The sequence below is a fragment of the Microplitis demolitor genome, chromosome 2, assembly GCF_026212275.2.
Source record: "Microplitis demolitor isolate Queensland-Clemson2020A chromosome 2, iyMicDemo2.1a, whole genome shotgun sequence".
Taxonomy (NCBI): Eukaryota; Metazoa; Arthropoda; class Insecta; order Hymenoptera; family Braconidae; genus Microplitis; species Microplitis demolitor.
In genome coordinates this window covers 17,668,587-17,691,556 of record NC_068546.1, presented here as the reverse complement: position 1 = coordinate 17,691,556, position 22,970 = coordinate 17,668,587, and the positions used below count along the sequence as shown (strand labels likewise).

Genomic DNA, 22,970 nt, shown 5'->3' with positions numbered 1-22,970 from the left:
AATGTGACAGGGATTAACAAAAAAGAGGAAGCCTTCTGCAAGGGGTCAAAAGACTGGGATATAGTTGTTCTGCTGGAGATCTGGGCAAACAGTAAGAAATGGGCTCAGGTAAGGGAATCCCATAAAAGGGGGTTCGTATGGGACATCCAGGAGGCGACATTCTCCAAAGGGGGGGGGGTAGTATCTTAGTAGGGGTTAAAGATGGTATTGAAATAGGAAAAAGGGGTAAGTGAGATGTGGAGGGGTGGGTGGAAAAAGAGGTTAAGCTGGGATAGGAATGGTGGTGGATTGTAGGGGTTTATATTAATGAAGATGTAGATGGCCATACATAGTAATGTATGACTGTATATGATCATGCATGCTCTACATATGCTCCTTAATAAATTAAACGTGAGAAATGAAACATATATGGCCATCTATGGCCTATATAGTTGATGAATCCTATAAGGCCATATATGGCTATACATGACGGATGTGTAAGCAACATCTAGAGTTGCTTATGCACATCTTGTCAGCATGTCCTGTGTTGGCTGGAAATGTATCAATCCAGCATCATAATGCTGCTCAGTGAGTACTTTATTACTACTTTCGACACACGCATGGTATTGATAAGACACCAGTGCTGCCTTATCTGCCAGTCGATATTCTGCAAATTGTTGAGAATGACCGTTGACGTATTTATTAAAACGTAGGATTTGCAATGACGTGGAAGATTGTTTACAATAAACATTGATATTGTGATCTTTGATAAAACCAATCGCGACATTTATGCCATTAAGTTCTCAGCACCTGCTGAGTATAACATCACGGATAAGAAAGAACACAAACAGTTGGTATATTAAGATCTCACGTTTGAAAATGGCAAACGTTATTCAGGCTATGAAGAGGAAGAGATTTGTATCGCACTGACTAAAATACCAATTTGTTTGCTAACTATCTTCTTGATGGATCAGCGCAGTACTAACGATTGGCGCTCAGATGAGGCTCTTAGTAGTGTCGCACTACTGGGGATCACCTTTTGAGTATTTAAACAATCAGAACATAATAATAATAATAGTAATCATCATCATCATCATCACTATCACCAACATACTAGTGGAAATAAAGTATACTTTATTCCCTCGCAGATTTGAATCACGGTGGAAACACCGTGGGTTTGTTCCATTTTACCACTGTGATTACGCGGTGTATCCACCGTGATTCCACGGTGGCTTTACCACCGTGTGTACACGGTGTTTCCGCTGTGATTAGGCAGTGGATACACCGTAGAACCACGGTGGAGAAATCGCACAAAGTTACCGTGGAATCACAGTAGATACTTCGCGTAATCACAGTGGAAACACGATGTATACACGGTGGTAAAGCCACCGTGGAATCACGGTGGATACACAGCGTAGTCACAGTGGATACACTGTGTATACACGGTGGTAAAATGGAACAAACCCACCGTGTAACCACGGTGGATCCACTGTGTTCAAACTTCCACGGTGTTTCCACCGTGATTCAAATCTGCGAGAGTAGGACGGGATAGTGGAGTCCTACAATCACTAAAGTTTATTATTATCATACATATATTTATAAATGGTACAGTAACTGAGCTGAATATTAATTATGTATCAATATTCAACATAATTTATCATTTTCCAAGTATTTATCCTTCGGAAACGGGTTGTTCAATATTAATTTCGGTATTTCTGCAATAACCGGGCTCACCTGAAATAGAAAAAAATAAAAAAACCATGATTAGAAAGAACATAAATTCTTGAAGAATTTATTTTTAGTTTTAATTAACTTTTTTATTAAATTTTCTTATTGGGAAGTTAAAAATGATTCAACAAATCTAAATTTAAAAGGTTTTTATTTAATTACTGGTTGGTAACAACTGCTTTTTAGAAATATATTCCAAACTTTGGCATTCATTCAATTTGTGTATTTCTCTGTAGTTTATGTTTTCCGTCGTTATTTTAACCGGCACGAATACAAAAATTATTATTCAATAAATAAAATACAAATTATTTGGTTAAAATACATTTTTAGCAGTTCGATTTCGAAGTAAATACTTTAACTTAGTAAGTAAATACTGACTGGAAATTCTAATATACAAGTGAGGAGATGATATCCCCATTTAAAAGTCTTAAAAGAATCCAATCGAAGGAGTTAAAAACTGCATAGAAACTAATAGACAGTGATAGGTTTTCACGTCAATTTTAGCACTGTTAAATGGATTCTATGTGAACTTTTGGTTAGGGACGAAAGGATGAAGACACAAATAAGAATCATCGCGATTGATGATAGTGTTGTTTTTCTTACCCGTTTTTTCACAATCATGTCCTGATCTAAAATAAAAGTGTCACGTTTATAGCCAATACTTAGTTCGTCATCAATACCAATGGAGTCTGAATCTCTACTATTTTCGCTACAAATTAAAAAAATACTAATTTTAAACACGCACTTACTATTGAATGATAGTTCAAACATATTGTACCTTATATTATCATTAGTTGTCTTAGTTGATTTATTTGCAGATGCTTTCCAAATTGGATTAGAACCAGTAACTGCAAACTGATTAGTCATCGGCATGATACCCATACGATCTATACCTTCTTGTTGTGATCCGAATTTCCATTCGATGGCAATTTTCTCTAGTCTTTTCGATAAGCTGTTCAAATTTTGTGTTTCATTAAGTAAAATTTTTACAAGTAGCCAAATACCCAGGTAGCAAAATGACGTCTTGATAAGTTCTGAATAAGCCCCTATTTATGATTTGGACGTCTCATCAACATCATAAAGAAGTCTTTAAGAAGTTCTCAAGATGTCGAGTGAGCCACCGAGCGAATTCAGTAAGACGTCTTAAAAAAGAGTTCTCAAAGAGTTCTTTTTTCTGACTTCGTTAACAAAACTTCAGTATGAATTTAACATGACGTCTTAAGGAGCTCCTAATTTTGACTTCATAAAGAAGTTAAAAAAAGAATACATTTAGACGTCACAAAACTGACGTCTTGTTTATGCAATCTTCAAGAACTCTTAATTAAGAGTTCTTAAAAATGACATCTTACGAAGTCATTGTTAGGTCTTATGAGAACACCTTCAAAAAGATATCGTAAAGTAGTCATTCCGACTTGAATGCTGTCTGGGTAGAGAATAAAAATTATTCACCTTTGCGTTCGTACGAAATAGACTAAAAGTAAAGCGATGTTACATGAGAAAAAAAAAATTGTAAGTGATATCAAAATCCATTGGACTATTTGTTGAAGGTCACCAACAATTAATGAACTTCCTGTTGGTACATCAATCAAATACACTGCTTCTGTCTGAAGAATCGCTTTCAAATTCGTTATAGTTTGTAAATCACTTGATGTTCTGCAAATGAATGAAAATCTTACTTATCTCTAGTTAATATTAACTGTAAAAATTTGATTTGCCGGAGAAAAAAAATTTAATCTACTCATATATAATTATAATTATACATAGTCACCTATTGGTATAGGGTTATAATTAAATTTATTCTGTTGATTATTGATAATCGAAAATATTTACAATATATGCACTGAAACTGTGGGGAAATCATAATTGAAGCGAATGCAACTAGAATTATATGTGACAGCGAATTCAACTATGAGAAAATTCATGTATAAAAATACTCGATATGTGGCCAATAGCGGTTCAGAACGCGTTAATTAATTTATCGTGACTTTATTACTTTTATTATTGCTACTACACGGAACAAAATTTCCTATTGCTGCAACAGGAAGCAGCCATGTTGCAGCAACAGGAAAAAATCCTGTTGTAGCAACAGGATTAATACTGTTGTTGCGACTTAATAGTAAAATATAGTTACACAGTAAAAAATTTTGCGTCATTGCGTCAAAAAATTGAGTGTTAAAAATTTTTGTGTTAAATATTTAAGATACAAATTTTTTAAACTAAGTTTTTTGACGCAATGACGCAAAATTTTTTAGTTTGTACCTATGTTTTACTATTAAGTCGCAACAACAGTATTAATCCTGTTGCTACGACAGGATTTTTTCCTGTTGCTGCAACATGGCTGCCTATTCTTGGAGACATCGATAATAAAAAGTGTAACGGAGTAAATTCGTATTTACCGCGTTCAATTAAGTCCAAAATAGAATCTATTATGTGTACTGTCGGTCATGTGACATTACCACTCAGGGTATTTCGGGTAGGTAGCGACTAGTCGTCCGGAAGTGGAAATTTCACTTGCTCGACCGTCGACCCCACTTAGAGTTAAGTAGGAGAGAAAAAGACAACCAAAGTCAAGAGTGAGTGACCAATTATAAACGGGAACCGGAACGAGAATCGGGCATTAACCCTCGGAACATCCGAATCTTGCATACGTGGGGAGAACAGCGAAGTGACGCGACAACAGACGCTAAAAAACAGACGCCGTTAACTTAATTATACCAGGTAAATTTTTAATTAATAGCTTGAGTTTATTGTGGAACCAAGCGATGATATTTTCAACTTTTATTAACAAATACCAGGCAGGTAGCCGGTATTTTTATAAATATGACTGATTGCGTCTGATTAAGCAGGTTGAAGGAGAGAACGGATAGAGAGTTGAAGGAGGGAGAGAGAGAGGAGAGTATAGAGAGAGAGAGAGACGAAACCACAACAAGACCAAAAATTTTTACGAGGACAATTACAAGGACGAGACCTGGACAAAGACACGACGAGGAAAGGATCTGGAGTGTTTTGATTGTAGAGGTATTTATAAAATTTATTCCAGGTGGTAAGCCGGAAAATTTTATTAAATACTTAGTATACGTCTGGTAGCGTCGCGTCTTAACATTCGGAAATTATTGCTCGTAATTTAAATAAATAACCTCGTTAACAAAAGTTCATAAATTAAACTCGGAATTAATAAGAAATTATCTCTGGACAAAATTATAAAAGGGTCCGTGGTCGCCGAAAAATTAATTAGGAAAATTTAAGTGAATTAATGAATTGATAATTAATTAATTAGAGAAAATAATGAAGGAAAAGTATTAATAAAAATAAGAATAAATATTGTGAGAACCAAGTACCTGAAAAGAAGCATGAGATAAAAGCTGATAAAAAATGGCGGAACTTGAGTTGAATGAATTGGTAACGTCGCGATCGTTGTGTTATTAAAGTTAAAAGTCCTTGGTAATAAAATTTAATAAAGAAAGGAATAATAATCAATAGTGAAAAAGGGAAATCAATTAATAAATTAATTAATAATTATATAATTTTCTAAATTAATTAATTTATTTATTGCGGAAAATTATTTAAATTCAGTGTGTGTAAAATAAGTCCAGGGGACAAAGTGAGTGTGTGAGTAAAATAAATAAGAATTTTAATGGAAAATTTAGTAGTTAAGTATCGCGAAGGTTAAGCGATTTTTAACAATTGTGTGTGGGAGTGTGTGGAAATGCCAAAGGTAGTTGGCTAATTTTATTAAGGATATTATTGCGGGTAATAAATAAATTAGTAGTTAATGAAAATATCGCGGGTCAATAAATAAAAGGTTAATTAAGGTTTAAGGTTTATAAGGTTTATAAAAGGTTATAAGGTTTATAAAAGGTTATAAGGTTTAAAAAAGGTTATTATAAGGTATAATGTTATAACGTTTATATAAGGTTTATAAAAGAATAAGGTTTATAAAGGTTAAATAGGTTATTGAGCAAATAAAAAGGCTTAAATTGTCAACCGGAGAAATAAATCATTTATAAGTTATCCTTTCTCATCCTTCTCTTACAATTAAGTAAATTACACCGACCCTGACGATCTAAGATCCGGTTCTGGGAGGCCGTTATCACTCCCAGTAGCGCCCTAAAAAAGGTAATTTAAGGACGACCAGAGTAACATCATAGCCCTGTTATAAAAGTAATGTCATAATGTAATATAGAATATACTATATTACTATCAAAAACGCACTTCTCATTCTGCTGAATAACAGAGAAGTTTGGAATATAAAAGTTTGGAATATAATAGTTTTAGAATGACTTTCTTATCAGGGCCTCTACAAGCAGCTAGGTGCAATCTCGTGGTGAGCACTGAACTACTCCCGCTGCTTCTGCCTAGCACCGGTGACTTTCCCCTCCCAATATTTAGTTAATCTCCCAAAAGTGAATCACGGTAAATCTCCATTGCTCGATTATGGAACATCATTGTGTTTTACCGAGGATCATCATAATTCTATCTTGATTTTACCTCGAATCACCGTAAGAAATCACCAAGACTCATTGTAGGAGTTCACGAAAATTTTACCATGTGTCACCGTAAATCACTATGAGAAATCGCCGTGATTTCACCGTGACTCACCGCAAATCACCGTGAAATATAACCGTGATCTTACGTTGACATCCCTGGGAATTACCGTAATTTCAACCTATTTGCATGATTTGCCATAATTCACCCTAAATCACGGTGAATCAGGACCACCGAGGCCTTTAATTTTTGGCATGAGTGTATATGTCAAGGTTCTTGAATTAAAACTCACGTCTGCTGTCGCAGATATTGTCACTTTCTTACTCTTTCTTGCCCATACTTTCTAACCCAATTGATGACCTCAGTAAGTTGACTTATCATTTCAATGATACAAGAAAACATACGGATTAATCAGTAATTAGTCACGTGATGCTCGTTAACTTACGTGTTAACCCTAGATGTGTAAAATTTTCGCTTGACGAAATCAAAATTGGTGATAACGTAAATAAAAGATCTTTTATTACCCTACGTACCCTGCAATACTAAATGAACTTACATCTATACAGTTTTGGGGACAGTGATTGTTTTTTTTCATTATGTATTTGAAAGGATTACAATTTGTAAGAAAAAATACTACTTACGAAATAATGATGTTTGAATCAATAGGTAAATGGTCATCTTTATCGATAAAATGCGTTGTAAGTGTTGTAAGATTATCCAATGCATGACCATTTGCAGCAATGCTATTTTTTATTTCGTCAACATTGCAAAAATATCCAAAGATGTTGGTAAATGATCTAATAATCTAAAGATACACCAATAAATATAAGTAAAAAGGCACAGTAATATATCAGAGTTTGAATATTTAGTATTTAAAGATTATCTGTACTCACAAACATTCGTTTTTCAGTGACATAAGATGCATTGTTTTTAAATGTAAATACTACACGATTATCGATAGAAACAATGTATATTTGCAGTAAAGCTGTATCATTGTGGTAAGCTACATAAGTAAAAATATTGAATATTAGTAACATATAATTTAATCAAAAAGAATATTTTTTCACTTAAAAAATTAGTCCCCTATGTTTTTGCGTTTTACTAAATATATACTGTAACAAATGTGAACATTAAATTGATATATAACTAAAAAATAAAGTTGATATATAATTAAATATAAACTATTATTTATATAATTTTTGTTATCATACCTGCGTCGTATACTACAATCTTAAATGTGAAAAATCCTGCCATAGTACTTTGGGGCGTGAATTTTAATATTAATTCACCCGAATCACTGTTAAGTGAAAAAGGCTCACTAACTCCCGCAATAGATACATCAGAAACATTCATACTGGTATCAACTATTGAATATGTTAAGGTTTCATTAATATCAGCGTCTGTTGCCTAAGATTTGAAAGTTTTATGTTATTTTTATTGGCCAATATGCTAAATCATTAATACACTAGGCACAAAAATTAAGGTATATTGAAAAAATTTTAAATTTTCAAGTAATTTTCAACATGCTGTAACTTGAAGAAAAATCGTTGTACAGTAAAAACAAAAAAAGCAAATTGCAGCTTCAAATGTCTAGTTTTCAGTGATGAAAAATTTTTATCATGAATGGTTTTGGAGTAATCCTAAGAAAATTACCGCAAAAGAAATTTTCCAATTGTTGCTCGTCTTTAAACGAGTCTGTGGGGTTCAATTAATTTGTTTTCATGATTTTAACATAGAATTCTTTTAAGTGGTTTGATGGCTTTCGATTTGATGTGCTTCAAAAGCCCTACCACGATTAAACGAAGAGCTATCGCCGATAAAAGCAAAATAATCTATTTTGATTTTGAGAATCAATAACTTGGGACATGTTGATCGTACAGGAAATGAAAGTAAGGTTTTTGAAACTACAAATCATTCTCTATAAGACAATTAGTAGCTTTTGATAAAAAATTTTTTGAAGCCGCAATATTGCTTAGAAAACAGAAAAAATATACATGTTTAAGATTCATTTTATAACTTAGGATATGATGGAGGAACGAAGGATATCGTTGATAATTTTTCAACCTCGTAGTGAGCCGAAAAAATTCTGATAATTTCAAAGTGCTGCAATTTTTTCCCGAAGCTTTAAATTTATCATTTTCGCCAAAAATCGCGTAATGAGCAATTTTTCGGGTTTCATTCATTCTTTAATTTATAATGTTAGATCAGAATGGATTCATATCAATGATATACAGTTTTATAGAGTCATATATAAAGAAATGATATCGCAAAAACGATTGTATAAAATTATTAAGGTGATTCGTTTTAAATGACTACTTTTTTTTTGTTCCTCTCATTGCAAAGTTAAAAACCGAAGATGAAATATCTTAAACTTTATATAATTTTTTACTATTTAACGATTCGCTTTTTAGTAAAGAACAATAAACATGATCAAACTGATAAAGACAGAAAAATTTTCGATGCTTCAACTTTTCAACAGGTATTATAAAGCAATTTTAAACACCGAATAATGTCGAGAAAAACATTAAATGGTCCTATGTCATGCAGTTCCTTGTTTGTAGCGTTTTCTACAAACACGACCCAGATTTTTTATGCTTTCGAGAAAATAGATACTGTTGCTAATGTTATTAATGATGAGTTTTATTCCCCAATCCCTTCTCATAATGATAAACTATGTTCTCTTTTCCTTAATTGTGACACGTTTTTTTTTTATAAATAGCCTACAAGATAGAATTAAACACTTACTTTTACAATTAAAATAACTTTATCTATAATATCTTCCATGGTAAAACCTCCAGAGTAAAAATCACTATCAAAGGTTGGTGCGTTATCATTTTTATCTAAGACTATTATCGTTATATTGAGTGTGGCTTCTTTGCTAGGGTATCGTGGAGGGCCATCACTGTCTGTTGTTGCGATTACCATAATTGACATCATTTCTTGCGTCTCACGATCTAATTTTCTTGCCAATGTTAGGTTTCTCGTTTCTTTGTCCAAATTGAAAAACTCATAATCACCAACTGTTGTAAATAATAGATTCAAATATCACGAAAATATTACAATTCAATTAAAATGAATTTCATTAGTTTCAGATTGAATCAAATAATCCAAGGAATTTATTTTATTTGCAAATATATATTCCACTAAATAAAATTTTGATCAAACGTGATTGAACTAATCTATTTAAATAATCCAGATCTATTTATGCGAAACTATATAGCTGCGCCATGACTGTATCAGTGCAGCTATAAAGCACACTATCTTTCGAGAATGTTTCTAATTTTGGAGTTTTTAATACTGGAGTATTAGCACGCTAATTTACATCAATCTGACACGGACTTCATTTGACTAGATTCACAAGCTTGAGGATTTATAGCGTTCATAATAGTATTATAAAAAAAATTATAATTTATAGTAGTTTGGCATTACAAAATAAAAAATGTTTACCTGTGTCATCAATAAAATAATAAATTCTTACGATGTTTGCATCATTTTCAATGATGTTATCATCGGCTTCTGGTAATACTACAGGTGTATTGAGAATCAGTAAATTTTCTTCAATCCAAATAGACCAATCCCTTTGCTTAAATTTCGGACCCGGAATCGATACAAAAATTATACTTAATTGTTGTGAGACATTTTTTGATGGGCTTCCTCCATCGGTTGCTGTAATAATTATCTGAATTTTTTTTAATAATTTGGTTTTTATAAGGTCCAGTTCTCCATCACACCTCTATAGAAGTTTCGAATTACTGCCGTTCAAAACAGAAAATAGTATTCATTTATTATAATACAGCGAAAACCAAGGCGAACATTCGAATTTTCCGATTCAGGTGTGGCAAAAAAAAATAATAATAAGTAAAATATATATGTACACCTCGAGATAGAAGTAAAATTTCTTGAACCACGAGTTCACTGACCCCATCTTTAAATTGAATAGGTATTACAAAGGCAAAGAAGCTCATTTTGCAAGATGTTGAAACTTATCCACATATGAAGTATTGTATGCCGAATCACCAAGGTCATGACACATAAAATAGTCGAATCAAATAAATTCGGGGACACGAAAACAAATCAGACAATGCTAGACTTTGTAAACTGATCATATCTCGAAATGGTCAAAACATAAAGTTTAAGTTCATCAATTAAAGCTTAATACACAAGCTTTCAGATAATTTTAACGAACATTGACAATTATTATTAGGTTTTAAATTTTATGAACTTGAGAGTGAATAAAAACTTATGTTTTCGAAAAATCGAGGAAATGTCAAACAACCATAACTTCTAAACTAATCAACCGATTTAGCCCATCTTTGAACTTGATCAAGATAACCACCTATAGCGTAAGTGCAGAAAATTTCATTAGAATCCGATAAAAATTGTAGGCACAATGGTATCCAAACTTCATTATATATATATATATATATATCAGGACTGAGTTGTGGTCACGTTGAATGGTCAAGCAATTTCCCTAATAAATTAAATTATGAGAACAGTGAAATATAACACAAATAGTTACTATATCCCTTTAGGTTAATGTATATGTCCCTCCATATTTATAAAATGCAATAGAGGGTATAAGTACTGAGCTCCATAAGAAATAGTCAGTGTCACGAGTTCAATGATTTGACGCGGAATACTTCATGTATATGTGTACTTTTTACATTTGGAAATAAGTGAGCTTTAAGGCCTCAATGATCACACATGCTCGGGGTTCATTCTACTTTCCTCTCTACGCGTGGAACATACTATTTTTATTTTACTATTCGTTCTACTAACATCGTATGTGTCTTTTGATGTAATATTTGGTGTGCGTTTCAATTGAAGCTGTGCTGAATTTATTTTGGTACTGATAATATTGAAAATTTCATGGTCACTACCTGGAATTTCAATAATCCATAAAAGTGACTTTTGCAATAATGAAAATAATGTAACTTATTTAAAATTAAATGTTTACCGTTCTAAATATACTTACTATCACTGGATACTGTAAATACTACAGTTCCACTTGCTCCTGAATCATCATCGGATGCTTCAAAGTCATGAAGTGGCTGCTTATCATAAGTTTTCAACTGAGTGTTGAGCGATTGATTCTGGTAATACAAATTTAAACATATACAAATTTGTTAGTTTATGATCAAAATACTTATATTCTCTTCAATAATCATTTAAGTAAACGAAAATCCAATACTGTAAAATTGAAAAACTAAATATAATTTTTGAATTGTGATTAGAGTCGGCTGGTAGCCGCCTAACATTTTGTTTTTATTGCTATTTCGAATTTCGTAAATTAGAGTAGGCTGTTAGTCACCTAATACTTCTATTATAATTGTAAAGAGTTGATTTAAATTTCATATTAAATTGCTTATTTTGAATATCAATTTTAAAAAGTGTTTCAAATAACTTCGTACTATAAAATAGAATTGTTTTAAATATCATCTTGCATCATTTAAGTTAATATTACTTTGAATAATATATTAAATCGTAGCTGAAGATTTAATCTAAATATCATTTTTTTAGAATTGTTTTATTTAAAATCAGTTAATCATTATTATTGAATTGTTATTAAAAATGTATTTGAATATCGTATTGAAAAATCATATAATTAAAAACGAATTAGGAATTAACTCAAACACTGTTATTAGGAACATAATCTTCAAAGCCAAAAATTCTTGTAGTTAAGTTGATAATATAGTTAAAAATTTTAATTTAAATATCATTCCAATAATTTAAAAATAAACCTATCCTCCTCAATAAAAGATCTTTGAGATTCCCGGTCCATAGGCTTCGGCTTGGACCAGATACCCACAAAAACAAAATTTTTTTGTGCCCTTTTGGCTTTGGATCACAAAGTATTGGTTCTTAAAGCCAAAAGGACTTGTAATTTAAGACATACGCCCTTTTGTCTTTGGAAATTTTTTTTTTCTTTTTAAGATTAGAATATGTTTGCAAAGTGATTGGTAAAAAAAAATTTTTTTACGCCCTTTTGGCATTTCGCACGGGACATATTCACTGTATACTTATCAATATATATTCGGCCATATATAGTTTTTTGATACTGTAAGCTCATTTGATGACGAAAGGTTAGCCAAATGGACATGCTTAATAGATGTCAGTAAAGCTCTAAGACACGAGAGGCATGATATAATAATTTTAGTCGATGTCCTATTTTTGATAATGTAATTTACCTGGCTGAGTACAATTTTTTTTCCTAGAATCGGGAAATGAATTATTGGAGCATTGTAATTGTAATCAGTGATTTGAATGTAATATGTCTTGGTATCACTCAAAGGACCTGGATCATTTCCGAAATCTTGAGCCTAGAAATTTCATAAATATTACTTATCTTATTGTGAGTTATATAATTACATTTGGTTTGTGCAATTTATAACACTGGGCAAAAGGTAAGAGAAGAACTTTCATGGTAAGAAAAAAATGAGTCAAGTTTATTTTTGACTACACTCACAAGGGTAAACGTTTAAATGTATTTTAGACTGTTGAATTATACAACAGTATCTAACGTTTCTCCATGAGAGTGTTAGATACTATCAGATGATTTCTTAAAGATCCAACTTTCGTACTTGTCCTCATTGGATTTTCCCAGGGAACTCGTATACGTGTTAATAGTCCAGGATACTCGCGTGTGTGCGTGTGTGTCGGATGTGTGTATATGTGTGTGAAATAGTCTAGAGGACTAGAATGTGCTAAAATTATCCCTGGGATAAAGTTGCAAAAGTTGAGGGGACACACGAGTATTATAAAAAAACTAAATTCCAAAGGAAATATTACTTATAATCTATTTAGTCTAGGGGACAAAGTATTGTGTGTGATTCATTTATATTTTGTAAGTTGCCACTAGTCATAATTTGATCCCTCATCATTTCTACTCTTACAATTAAATTTACAACGGCTCTGAAAAGCAATGAAATTAACATCCGCATTTAGAAGGTCGAGTTTAATCTTTCAGTAGCGCTCTGATTAACATCTTACAATAAGGGACCAGAATATGATTTAAGACCAGCTTAACTCATAAAAAAGTTTTACTCTTATTGTGATCTTATGCTTGTGCGGCTTACACGATATGTTTTTAAGATCTCAATGGAACAATCATTACTCTTACTTTCGAGTAAGCTATATATGAATAAAACGTATCATTAGCATTCAAAAAGATTTTTATTGCCGGTAAATGATGGATAGTATTGGTATACATTTCCAATAGTTTGCTATACGTACATGAATTTTTAAAGCCCAGAGACCGTAACAACCGTATAAATCTCGATTTGTTGATATTTGTGCCAATTTGAAGTTTGATGTCGAGAGTTTGAAAGGAGCTTCACACTTTTCTGCGTCATTCAAATCTTCATGTACTTGTGACATATTTTGCAAAGTAAAAATTACTTTCGTATTATTTGTTTCCGGATCATCATAATCAGCAGCTTCAAACTCGAATAAGAAGGCATTCTGAAAAAAATAACATTAAAATAGTCAAAACATTTTGATGACGAGAAAATAGACAGCTGCCCAATTTCAAAACACAGTAACTAATAAATTTTTCAAAATCGATTTTTTGGTATTTTTAGTTTCAATGGAATCTCGTAAACTTGATTCAATGCATATTTCAAAAATTTTTTTTTTGTCAGTTGTTTTGAAATTGGGCAGCGATCCAGTTAACGTCAATTAATTATATTTTTTGGCTAAGAGCGTTGCTTGGGGAGGAATTAGGGGCAGCTCCGTCACGCGTGTATACCTGGAATGGTGAGAAAATGGCCTCCCGTAAAACGGAGGTGGATTTTGGTTCCGTCATATTAATTTATTATATACATATTATAACGACAAAAATTATGTGCTATACACTAATTTCCGTGTAACAACTTTGTTCTCTACCTTTAGATTCCAGTCTCAATACTAACAAGGCGCTAGGTAATTTTTATCACTGGAATCACCAAACCGGTAAATCTTGAAATTAGATAATTTTTGATCTGTGGAATCATCTTGAAAACCACACATAGCTAACAATAGATAATTTTTAATCTGTGGAATTATCGTCAAAACCACGCAAGGCTAAAACTAGAACTAAAACTAAAATGCTCAGAACTTGTTGGAGAAATGCAACGATACAGAGTGAGTAGAGTTACCGAAAGTAGGGTTTTATGACCTTTTCTTTTGTGTCCTCTGAACTCAGAAGCCCAGCAGAAAGACCCGGACTCATCAGTGTCCTTCCGACAATTGTGATGACCACTTCTTCAATATACAGCGTTCATAACAATCATATTCCTTCATAACATTCATGTACAGTACATTGATTATGTCTTTTGTCATAATGTAAACCTCTATTTAATTACTGCATATTATTAATAAAGTGACTAATTACTTAATAAAGTTAATAAACTAAAACCTCAATATCCTATATTCTCTGTCCCACATACTCCTGCTTCCAACAGAACTTATAAGCTAAACCAAAACAGAGACTGGAAAACTAAAAGCAGAGTTACGGTATGCCATGGTGTCGCTCAGTGTGTAGGTTCATGGAGAGAGGGAGTGGTGCGCGTTACATCATTCTAAATTCATGTAGATTATTAGCGAATTTACAATTTTTATTAAACAACAAATAATCTCATAATCTCTATTTAACAATAACCAAATACTGTAGCATCATACAAATAATTTTCACTTCATAACAAAATACTGAATCTAATAATAATAAAATCAATCTTAACAAAAAGTAAATTGACATCTCAATGATGCGTATCGATACATTATAAGTAAATTAATTAATTAACTAAAACCAAACGGTAATCACATAATATTCGGTAATTAGAACAATAATTATGAATCCGATGCTCTAGAACATTTTCTTTGACAAAATCGTAAAACTAACGTACATGGGTTACTTATTGATGTTAATTAGGCAATAATTAGTTAGATTACTGAACATATTTCTTATAAGTATTTTATGAAATAATATTAACAATAAAGCGTGAACATGACTCTAAACTCTAACAATATTCTTATAATCCTCTTAGATATTACATCTTTTCATCAATTAAAACAGTAGTATGATATCTCAAGATACTGACTCGAACTTAATTAATTACTGATAATTATAACAATTATTTCATACCTGATTACTGATGAATAAAATATCAAGTAACGTCTTACACTGTTTTAACGAATACTTCTGTAACACGAATCTGAATCCGTAGCTTCCCGCAATGCCATGAATTGTCGCGCCATTATTGGACACGTCTGCTCGCTTCAAGCGACTCGAGACAAATGCCTACGTCCGTACTCTTGAGGGTCTCCCTCCGACTTCTCTAATTAAAAACCCCAAAACTCGAACTCAATGTAATTTGTGGCGGACTCGTAGCTTCGCTCACGCCTCTACTGCCGAGTTTAGCAACGAAAGCTACCAAGACACCACCCTACCGCCCACAACTAAAAACACACTTAATAAAAACAAACTAGCGCCAAACTCAACGCACATATACACAAACACATTCATACTTAGTCGCTATAGCTCTAGTAGCATTACATTCATAACACGACAAGTGCAATTATATCAAAACTAGTGAATACTTAAATAAATGATATACTGTACGTTGATTAAAAAAATAATTTATATATTTTGATAATCCTTGAGTTCATTACTTACTGTATCTGATTCCCCTAAAGACCACAATTGGTGACCCGGACATGATCTCAAGCGATTATCGGTGACGCTGAAACTGCTGAAAGAAATTACTTTTGGGAACAGGAAACCCTCGCAGTTTCTTCGAGAGATGTGTGACCTGGCAAGAACAGCAATGACAGACGAAGCATTGTATCAGCTGTGGAAAGAACGTCTTCCGGCATGAGTACGTCCATACCTAGCCATGTCAAACAACTTTCAGAATCTCAACAACCTAGCAGAAATGGCATACCATATTGTGCTTCACGCCAGCACTAGTCACGTCATGGCCATTAACCTGCGTGACACAACGCACAAAAATCACCATTCATCGAGTTTATTACAACTCGAACACCAGCTCCGCGAGATTAACCTCACTCTCAAAACTTGTCAGCAAGATATAAGCCGCTTGCAAGCGGACCAGCAGAAAATTCAGACACAACAACAACAACATCAACAACAACAACAACTGCACGCCAGTTTTCAACAAGAAGCCCAGCAAAATCACCAATATGAACAGCACTTCTATGGACATCGTCCAAGAACCCGGTCAGTAACGCCGAACCGTAATGGTTATTGTTATTACCATGCTAAATCGGAAAATAATGCCCGTCAATGCACACAACCGTGCAAATTCACATCCTTATCACCAGGTAACCAGGGAAACTAGACCCACTGTCAGTAATTGGGGCAGTTGTAAGCCGATGTAGATCCCTCCACTCATAATCTACATCTCATACAATCTATGCTAGATACCGCGGTAAAGGCATTTGAAAAATTTTCATCTATCCAAAATAGTCTAGAGCAGTTGGACGAAAAAGAAATTGATAATCGGATAACATATGTTCAGAATTACACTGTTGAACGTGCACGTGCACTTAAACTGATCGACGAATCAAGTCCAGCTCCGGTTAATATCGTTAATCAACCGCAGCCTGTTGCGACGACAGTGGTTGAAACCAAGGCCGCAGTCACTCTACCGGCTATTACACTACCCTCCTTTGATGGAACTCCGGAAAAATGGACCGCATTTTACGGATTGTTTTCAACATTAATTGACCAAGAGAATCTTCCGAATGTCAAAAAGTTAAATTACCTCCGAGCTTCATTAACCGGAAAAGCAGCAAGAACAATTGAGTCGTTGGAACTTACCGACGGACACTATGCGGTCGCGTTGAAAATCCTGAAAGAAAAATATGAAAATGTACGTCGTATGACACAACGTCATTGGGCTATTTTGCGAGAGTATCCACGATTAGCAAAAGACACTCCAGCGGCTATCAATGATCTCATAGATATCTTTTCTCAGCATACGCGAGCGTTAGAGAATTTAAAGGTACCAGTATCATTTTGGGATATACCATTAATAGACTTAATACTCTCCAAACTGAATTCTAATACGGCCTGGCAGTGGGAATTGACTTTAAACGATCAAACAATTCCTGCGTATCAAGATTTATTAAAATTTTTGGGTAGAAGAGCTAACTGTGCGGACACTATGCAACATGACAACAATCAGCGGAAAGAAACCTCGCGATCCCACCCTCAAAGTCTTTTTACTCACTCTATCAATCAATTTTATCGTCCGTCCCATGCACGCAACGGTGATGGTCGATCTCCAACATGTCCTTCTTGCAAAGAGGCTCATCTATTGTACATCTGCATGAAGTTTAAGAGTCTACCAGTGGAAGAACGTCGCAAGATCGTATCAGAGGCCCATCTCTGCTTTAATTGTTTTGGTAGAGGACATGGAAGCGCAGCTTGTAATTCACAAATGACGTGCAAAAAATGTTTTAAACGACATAATACTCTACTGCATCTTCAACAACATGACCCTGTAACCGAACCCTTTCAGTATAATCAATCCAATCCAAACGAAAATCGGAAAACCACACTTGTGTTAAATGCCATGTCTAATGATATTATGGTCACTGCTGTCCTCGATGTGTTGGACAAGGACAGAAGACCTATTCGATGTAGGGGTCTGCTAGATACCTGCTCTACTACTAATTTCATCACTCAACGTCTAGCCGACATACTAAAGCTACCTAAGACTACATGTAATATACCAATAGGAGCTCTAAACTCCATGACTACCTACTGCAGCAAATTAACTACCGCAACGATTAAGTCACGAATTAACAATTATAAAAAGACCCTCACGTTTTTAATAGTACCAGATATTTCACACGTCGTACCAGATCAACCTATTCAACGGGATTTGATAAAGATTCCAAGAAATATTAAGTTAGCAGATCCTAATTTCCATAAACCAGCTCCAGTAGATATGTTACTTGGAGCCGGGACCACTCTGTCATTATTGTCAATCGGACAAATCAAATTAACATTACCATATCAACAAGAAATGTTCCTCCAGAAGACTCTTCTCGGGTGGATTATCGGTGGATCAGCTCCAGCAAGCAAACCAATCCAATCCAAATGTCATGTCACCGCCACCCCTCGTGAGTTTGGCTTAGAAAAATTTTGGAAAGTAGAAGAGTGCCCATCCTTTAACAAATTTACGAACGATGAAGAAGAATGTGAACAACATTTTCGTAAGCATATCGACAGAGATTCTGACGGACGTTACATCGTCGCTCTGCCTTTCAAACCTCATAGTCCAAAATTGGGAAAATCATATCATTTAGCTCTCAAAAGATTTGAAAACACCGAAAGAAGATTAAGCAAAACTCCAGGACAAAGAGAAGCGTACAACGAAGTTTTAAATGACTACCTGAAGCAGAATCACATGTCACATATACAATGTGATCCAACAGATATTGAGAGCTATTATTTACCACACCATGCAGTTATTAAAGAAACCAGTATGACTACTAAACTACGAGTAGTTTTTGATGGCTCCTTCAAAACTACAACTGGAGTTTCCTTGAATGACGTTCTGTACACTGGTCCTACGATTCAACCTGACCTGTGTACTACATTATTAAGATTCCGTTTACATCCTATAGTAATTACTGGAGATTTGAAACAAATGTATCGACAATTTTTAGTAAGAAAACAAGACCGGGTATACCAGCGCATTATTTGGAAAGATGAAACAAATAAAATTAAAATTTTTGAATTAAACACTGTCACGTTCGGAATTACTTGTGCTCCTTTTTTAGCGATTCGCTGTGTACAACAACTTGCTGAAGATGAAGGTAAATCGTATCCATTAGCAGCTCCTTTATTATTGTCTGATTTTTATGTAGATGATTTTTTAAGTGGAGCAAAAACTCGACAACAAGCTAAACTAATCATAAAACAAATGATTGGTATATTATCTAAAGCAGGATTGACCATGAGACAATGGGCATCAAACGATCCCTTGGTATTAGAAAATATACCTGAGGAAGACATCAACCCACGGCTGCAACTTGGAGACATCACATTGAAAACTTTAGGTGTATATTGGGACTCAGGTAGTGACACGCTCACTTACACAGTTAAACCGATAGAAACGAAGAGAATCACCAAACGCTCCATTCTATCCGAAGTTGCAAAAATATTTGACCCTATGGGATTGCTTTCCCCGGTCATAATACTTGCGAAAATTATTTTGCAAAAATTATGGACTCACAAATTAGATTGGGATGAGTCACTGCCTATTGAGCTCCATACAGAATGGATGACCTACTGTCAGCAATTAATCGTATTGAACCAATTGTCATTTCCTCGTACTATTATGACTGCTGAAATTCAAGATATGCAAATCCACGGATTCTCAGATGCCAGTGAACACGCATATGGTGCTTGTATTTATTTACGCATGATCGACACTTCAAATAATGTCAAAGTGCAGTTACTCTGCGCTAAATCCAGAGTAGCTCCAGTCAAAACTATCACAATTCCACGATTAGAATTGTGTGGCGCACAGCTTTTGGCTACTCTTATCACAGCAGTGACTACTGCTATTAAAGAAAAAATAAAAAAAATTTATTACTGGACTGACTCAACTATAGTGTTGCGTTGGCTTCAGACTTCTCCACAGCAACTCAAAACTTTTGTAGCTCATCGAGTTGCAGACATCCAAAACAAAACAGATATCAATTTTTGGCGTCATGTTCCTACTCAAGATAATCCAGCGGATTTAGTGTCCCGCGGATTGATGCCGCAAGACTTCCTCTCCGTGAATTTGTGGCGTAATGGACCTACATGGTTATTAAGACCAGAGACTGAGTGGCCAACCATTACTTAACTCACACTGAAGAAATACCGGACCAGCGCCGTCCTATGTGCTTAATCACCACAGTCCAACCGTTCATCACGTTAAATCGATTTTCAACTTTAACTCGTATGTTACGATCGCTCTCATATTGTTTTCGTTTTTTACATCCAGCTATCGGGCCGCTAACAACTGCGGAGTTAATACATGTAGAAAATCGCATTATTAAATGTATTCAGCAACAGGCTTTTCCTGATGATCTTAAAGCTATCAACTCTTCTACTCGCACTGGGAATGTGGGGTCCTCTCTTATCAAATTGACCCCGTTCTTAGATCAAGAAGGTATAATGAGAGTGGGAGGCCGCCTGGTGATGTCTCACTTACCATACGATGCAAAACATCCAATAATCTTGCCTAAAAATCATCATGTAACAAATCTATATATTATGCACGCTCATAAAGAGCACCTACATGCTGGCGTACAACAAACTTTATATGTATTACGTCGAAGATATTGGATAATAGATGGAAGAAGTCAAGCTTACAAACTTATAAGAAATTGCGTTGAATGCGCCAAAATCCACCCTCCTCCTACTAACTATATTATGGGACTTTTACCTGCTGCTCGAGTAAATATATCCGATCCGTTCACCCAAGTTGCTGTGGATTATTGTGGTCCTTTCATATTGAAGGAAAAGAAATTCCGCAACAAGACAGGTATAAAGTCTTATGTTGCTGTGTTTGTGTGTCTAGCTGTCAAGGCCGTCCATCTCGAGCTTGTTACCGATCTTAGTTCGGACGGTTTCTTATCAGCTTTAAGACGTTTCATAGCCCGTCGGGGTCCGTCCAAGGATATATACAGTGATAATGGCACTAATTTTGTTGGGGCCAACCGTATATTGAAGGAATTTGTAGAGTCAATAAGTCATCCTGACACGCAAGAAAAAATTCAAGGTTTTTTAACAACTAAAAATATACAATGGCATTTCAGTCCTCCGCACGCTCCTCATGTTGGAGGTTTGTGGGAAGCTGCTGTAAAGAGCTTTAAAAAACATTTGGTTCGCGTCAGTGGTCATGATATGATCTTTACGTATGAAGAATTTAATACCTTGATAATCGAGATCGAAGCCATATTAAATTCCCGACCTCTAACTCCTCTGTCCTCTGATCCCAATGATCCTATCGCTATTACTCCCGGCCATTTTTTAATCGGTGATTCTTTGACTAATTTACGGGGACCTGATTACACATCAACCCCATCTAATCGTTTAAGTACCTGGGAGCATATTCAAAAGGTTAAACAACATTTTTGGAATCGATGGAGCTCCGAGTACCTCAATGAATTAATTGTTCGCACTAAGTGGGAAAATTCTGGCCCAAATATTCTAGAAGGGGCTATTGTGCTTCTACGAGAAGACAACTTACTGCCCGCGCAGTGGGCTTTAGGAAGAATCATAGAATGTTATCCTGGAAGTGATGGTGTTGTGCGTACTGTCTTAGTGAAAACCGCTAAGTCAACATTTACTCGAAATGTTAAGAAAGTAGCTATTTTACCAGTTGCTTTCCCGGGTCAAGAAATAACAGAAGATATTAATGACATTCAAAGTACAGACATTAAGTTATAAATTAGTTGATCGTTGCCCTCTCAACGGGGGGAGAATGTTTGCTCACGCTATTAGAAATGTAGTTTTGTTCCTTTATTTTATTATATGTTTTTTTTTTGTATTGCTTAAATCCTTGGGAATTTCCAAAGTGTTTTTAAATTCACGTTTCCAGCAAACTTTACTTAAATATTCGTATTTTTTAATAATATTTTATCTTAAGTCCAACATTTGCTTTTGTATTTGAACATAAAAGCACAATTGTCATAAGTCGAGGTACGGATAGTAACAAAAAACTTAAACAAACTAATAATTTATGACTTAATCCTCAAGGGTTCAATCCTAAGTTTCCAAAAATATTCATTTTTTGCTATTATCCCGCCAGCTGAACTAAATTACTTTTTTACTCCTTCGGTCCCAAATACTTTCCCATGCCTTCCTCAAGCCCATGTGTTTCTTGTATTGTTCTACTGTTTTACAGTGCTTCAAGATTTTTATCCTTTTCTATTTTCTATCCGTCTTCTCTTGGTTTCTCTCGTTCGTTCTACCCTTTTTCCTTCACCTATTTGTCCCTCCTGCCTGTTTCCGTTCGCCAATCAGATGTCCAAATTTCCCGAAGACACCCCCAGCCGACCTTTTTTCCACCCACCCTTGGGGACTCTGACGTCACAAACGAGGACTTGGACAAAATTCTAACTCAAAAACGGAGTTCAGTTATCACCTACCAGTTTACCAGATCTGTCGAGATTCATTGAATTCTCTCCAACATTTAAAAAATATAAATTTGTCGAGACTCGCCGAGTTCTCTCCGTAATAATAAAACCCTATCCGTACGTCGACCAATAGTAACTGAGAATTATAGTTTATATCCAAATTTATTTTATAACAAAATTACATTTTAATTACTTTTGTTGGATATGGTTGTAATATTAACGGAAGTCAATTAAAATATATAATTATTAATAAGACATTGATTTGTTCTTATTAAATTTATCTTAAATTTATTTAAACACCTATTTTAGATTTAAATATTTTTCTGATAAAAAACAATACGTGAAAGGCGAGCATAATGTAGTCGCAGACGTTCTATCACGCATAAACACCATAAGCATGCCAATCGTACTCAGCCCAGTAACCATACACAATGAACAACTCAATGACGAAGAATTACCAGATCTTATCCAGAACTCAACATCACTGCATCTTCAAGAACTGGAAGTCGAACAAGGCGTAAAAATCTTCGCAGACATCTCATCAGGTATCGTTAAACCGTATGTCCCAGCTTTACTATGCAAATCTGCATTTAACACAATTTATAATTCAGCATACCCCAGTGGTGGGACCA

General features: G+C 34.4%; 1 protein-coding gene across 1 annotated transcript in view; it reads right to left on the bottom strand.

Moving 5' to 3' along the window:
• Positions 1–1,623: 1,623 nt before the first annotated feature.
• The window catches only part of LOC103574239 (cadherin-23-like), a 120,975-nt gene continuing 99,628 nt past the window's right edge, over positions 1,624–22,970 (bottom strand). The window contains exons 20-32 of the mRNA XM_053737027.1: positions 13,426–13,653; positions 12,381–12,512; positions 11,168–11,285; positions 10,972–11,072; positions 9,640–9,871; positions 8,938–9,212; positions 7,404–7,599; positions 7,086–7,195; positions 6,834–6,997; positions 3,157–3,360; positions 2,486–2,659; positions 2,311–2,416; positions 1,624–1,713 (exon numbers count right to left, since the gene is read on the bottom strand). Of these exons, the coding sequence (XP_053593002.1) occupies positions 1,624–1,713; positions 2,311–2,416; positions 2,486–2,659; positions 3,157–3,360; positions 6,834–6,997; positions 7,086–7,195; positions 7,404–7,599; positions 8,938–9,212; positions 9,640–9,871; positions 10,972–11,072; positions 11,168–11,285; positions 12,381–12,512; positions 13,426–13,653 (2,130 nt within the window). The remainder of the gene's footprint in view (positions 1,714–2,310; positions 2,417–2,485; positions 2,660–3,156; positions 3,361–6,833; positions 6,998–7,085; positions 7,196–7,403; positions 7,600–8,937; positions 9,213–9,639; positions 9,872–10,971; positions 11,073–11,167; positions 11,286–12,380; positions 12,513–13,425; positions 13,654–22,970) is intronic.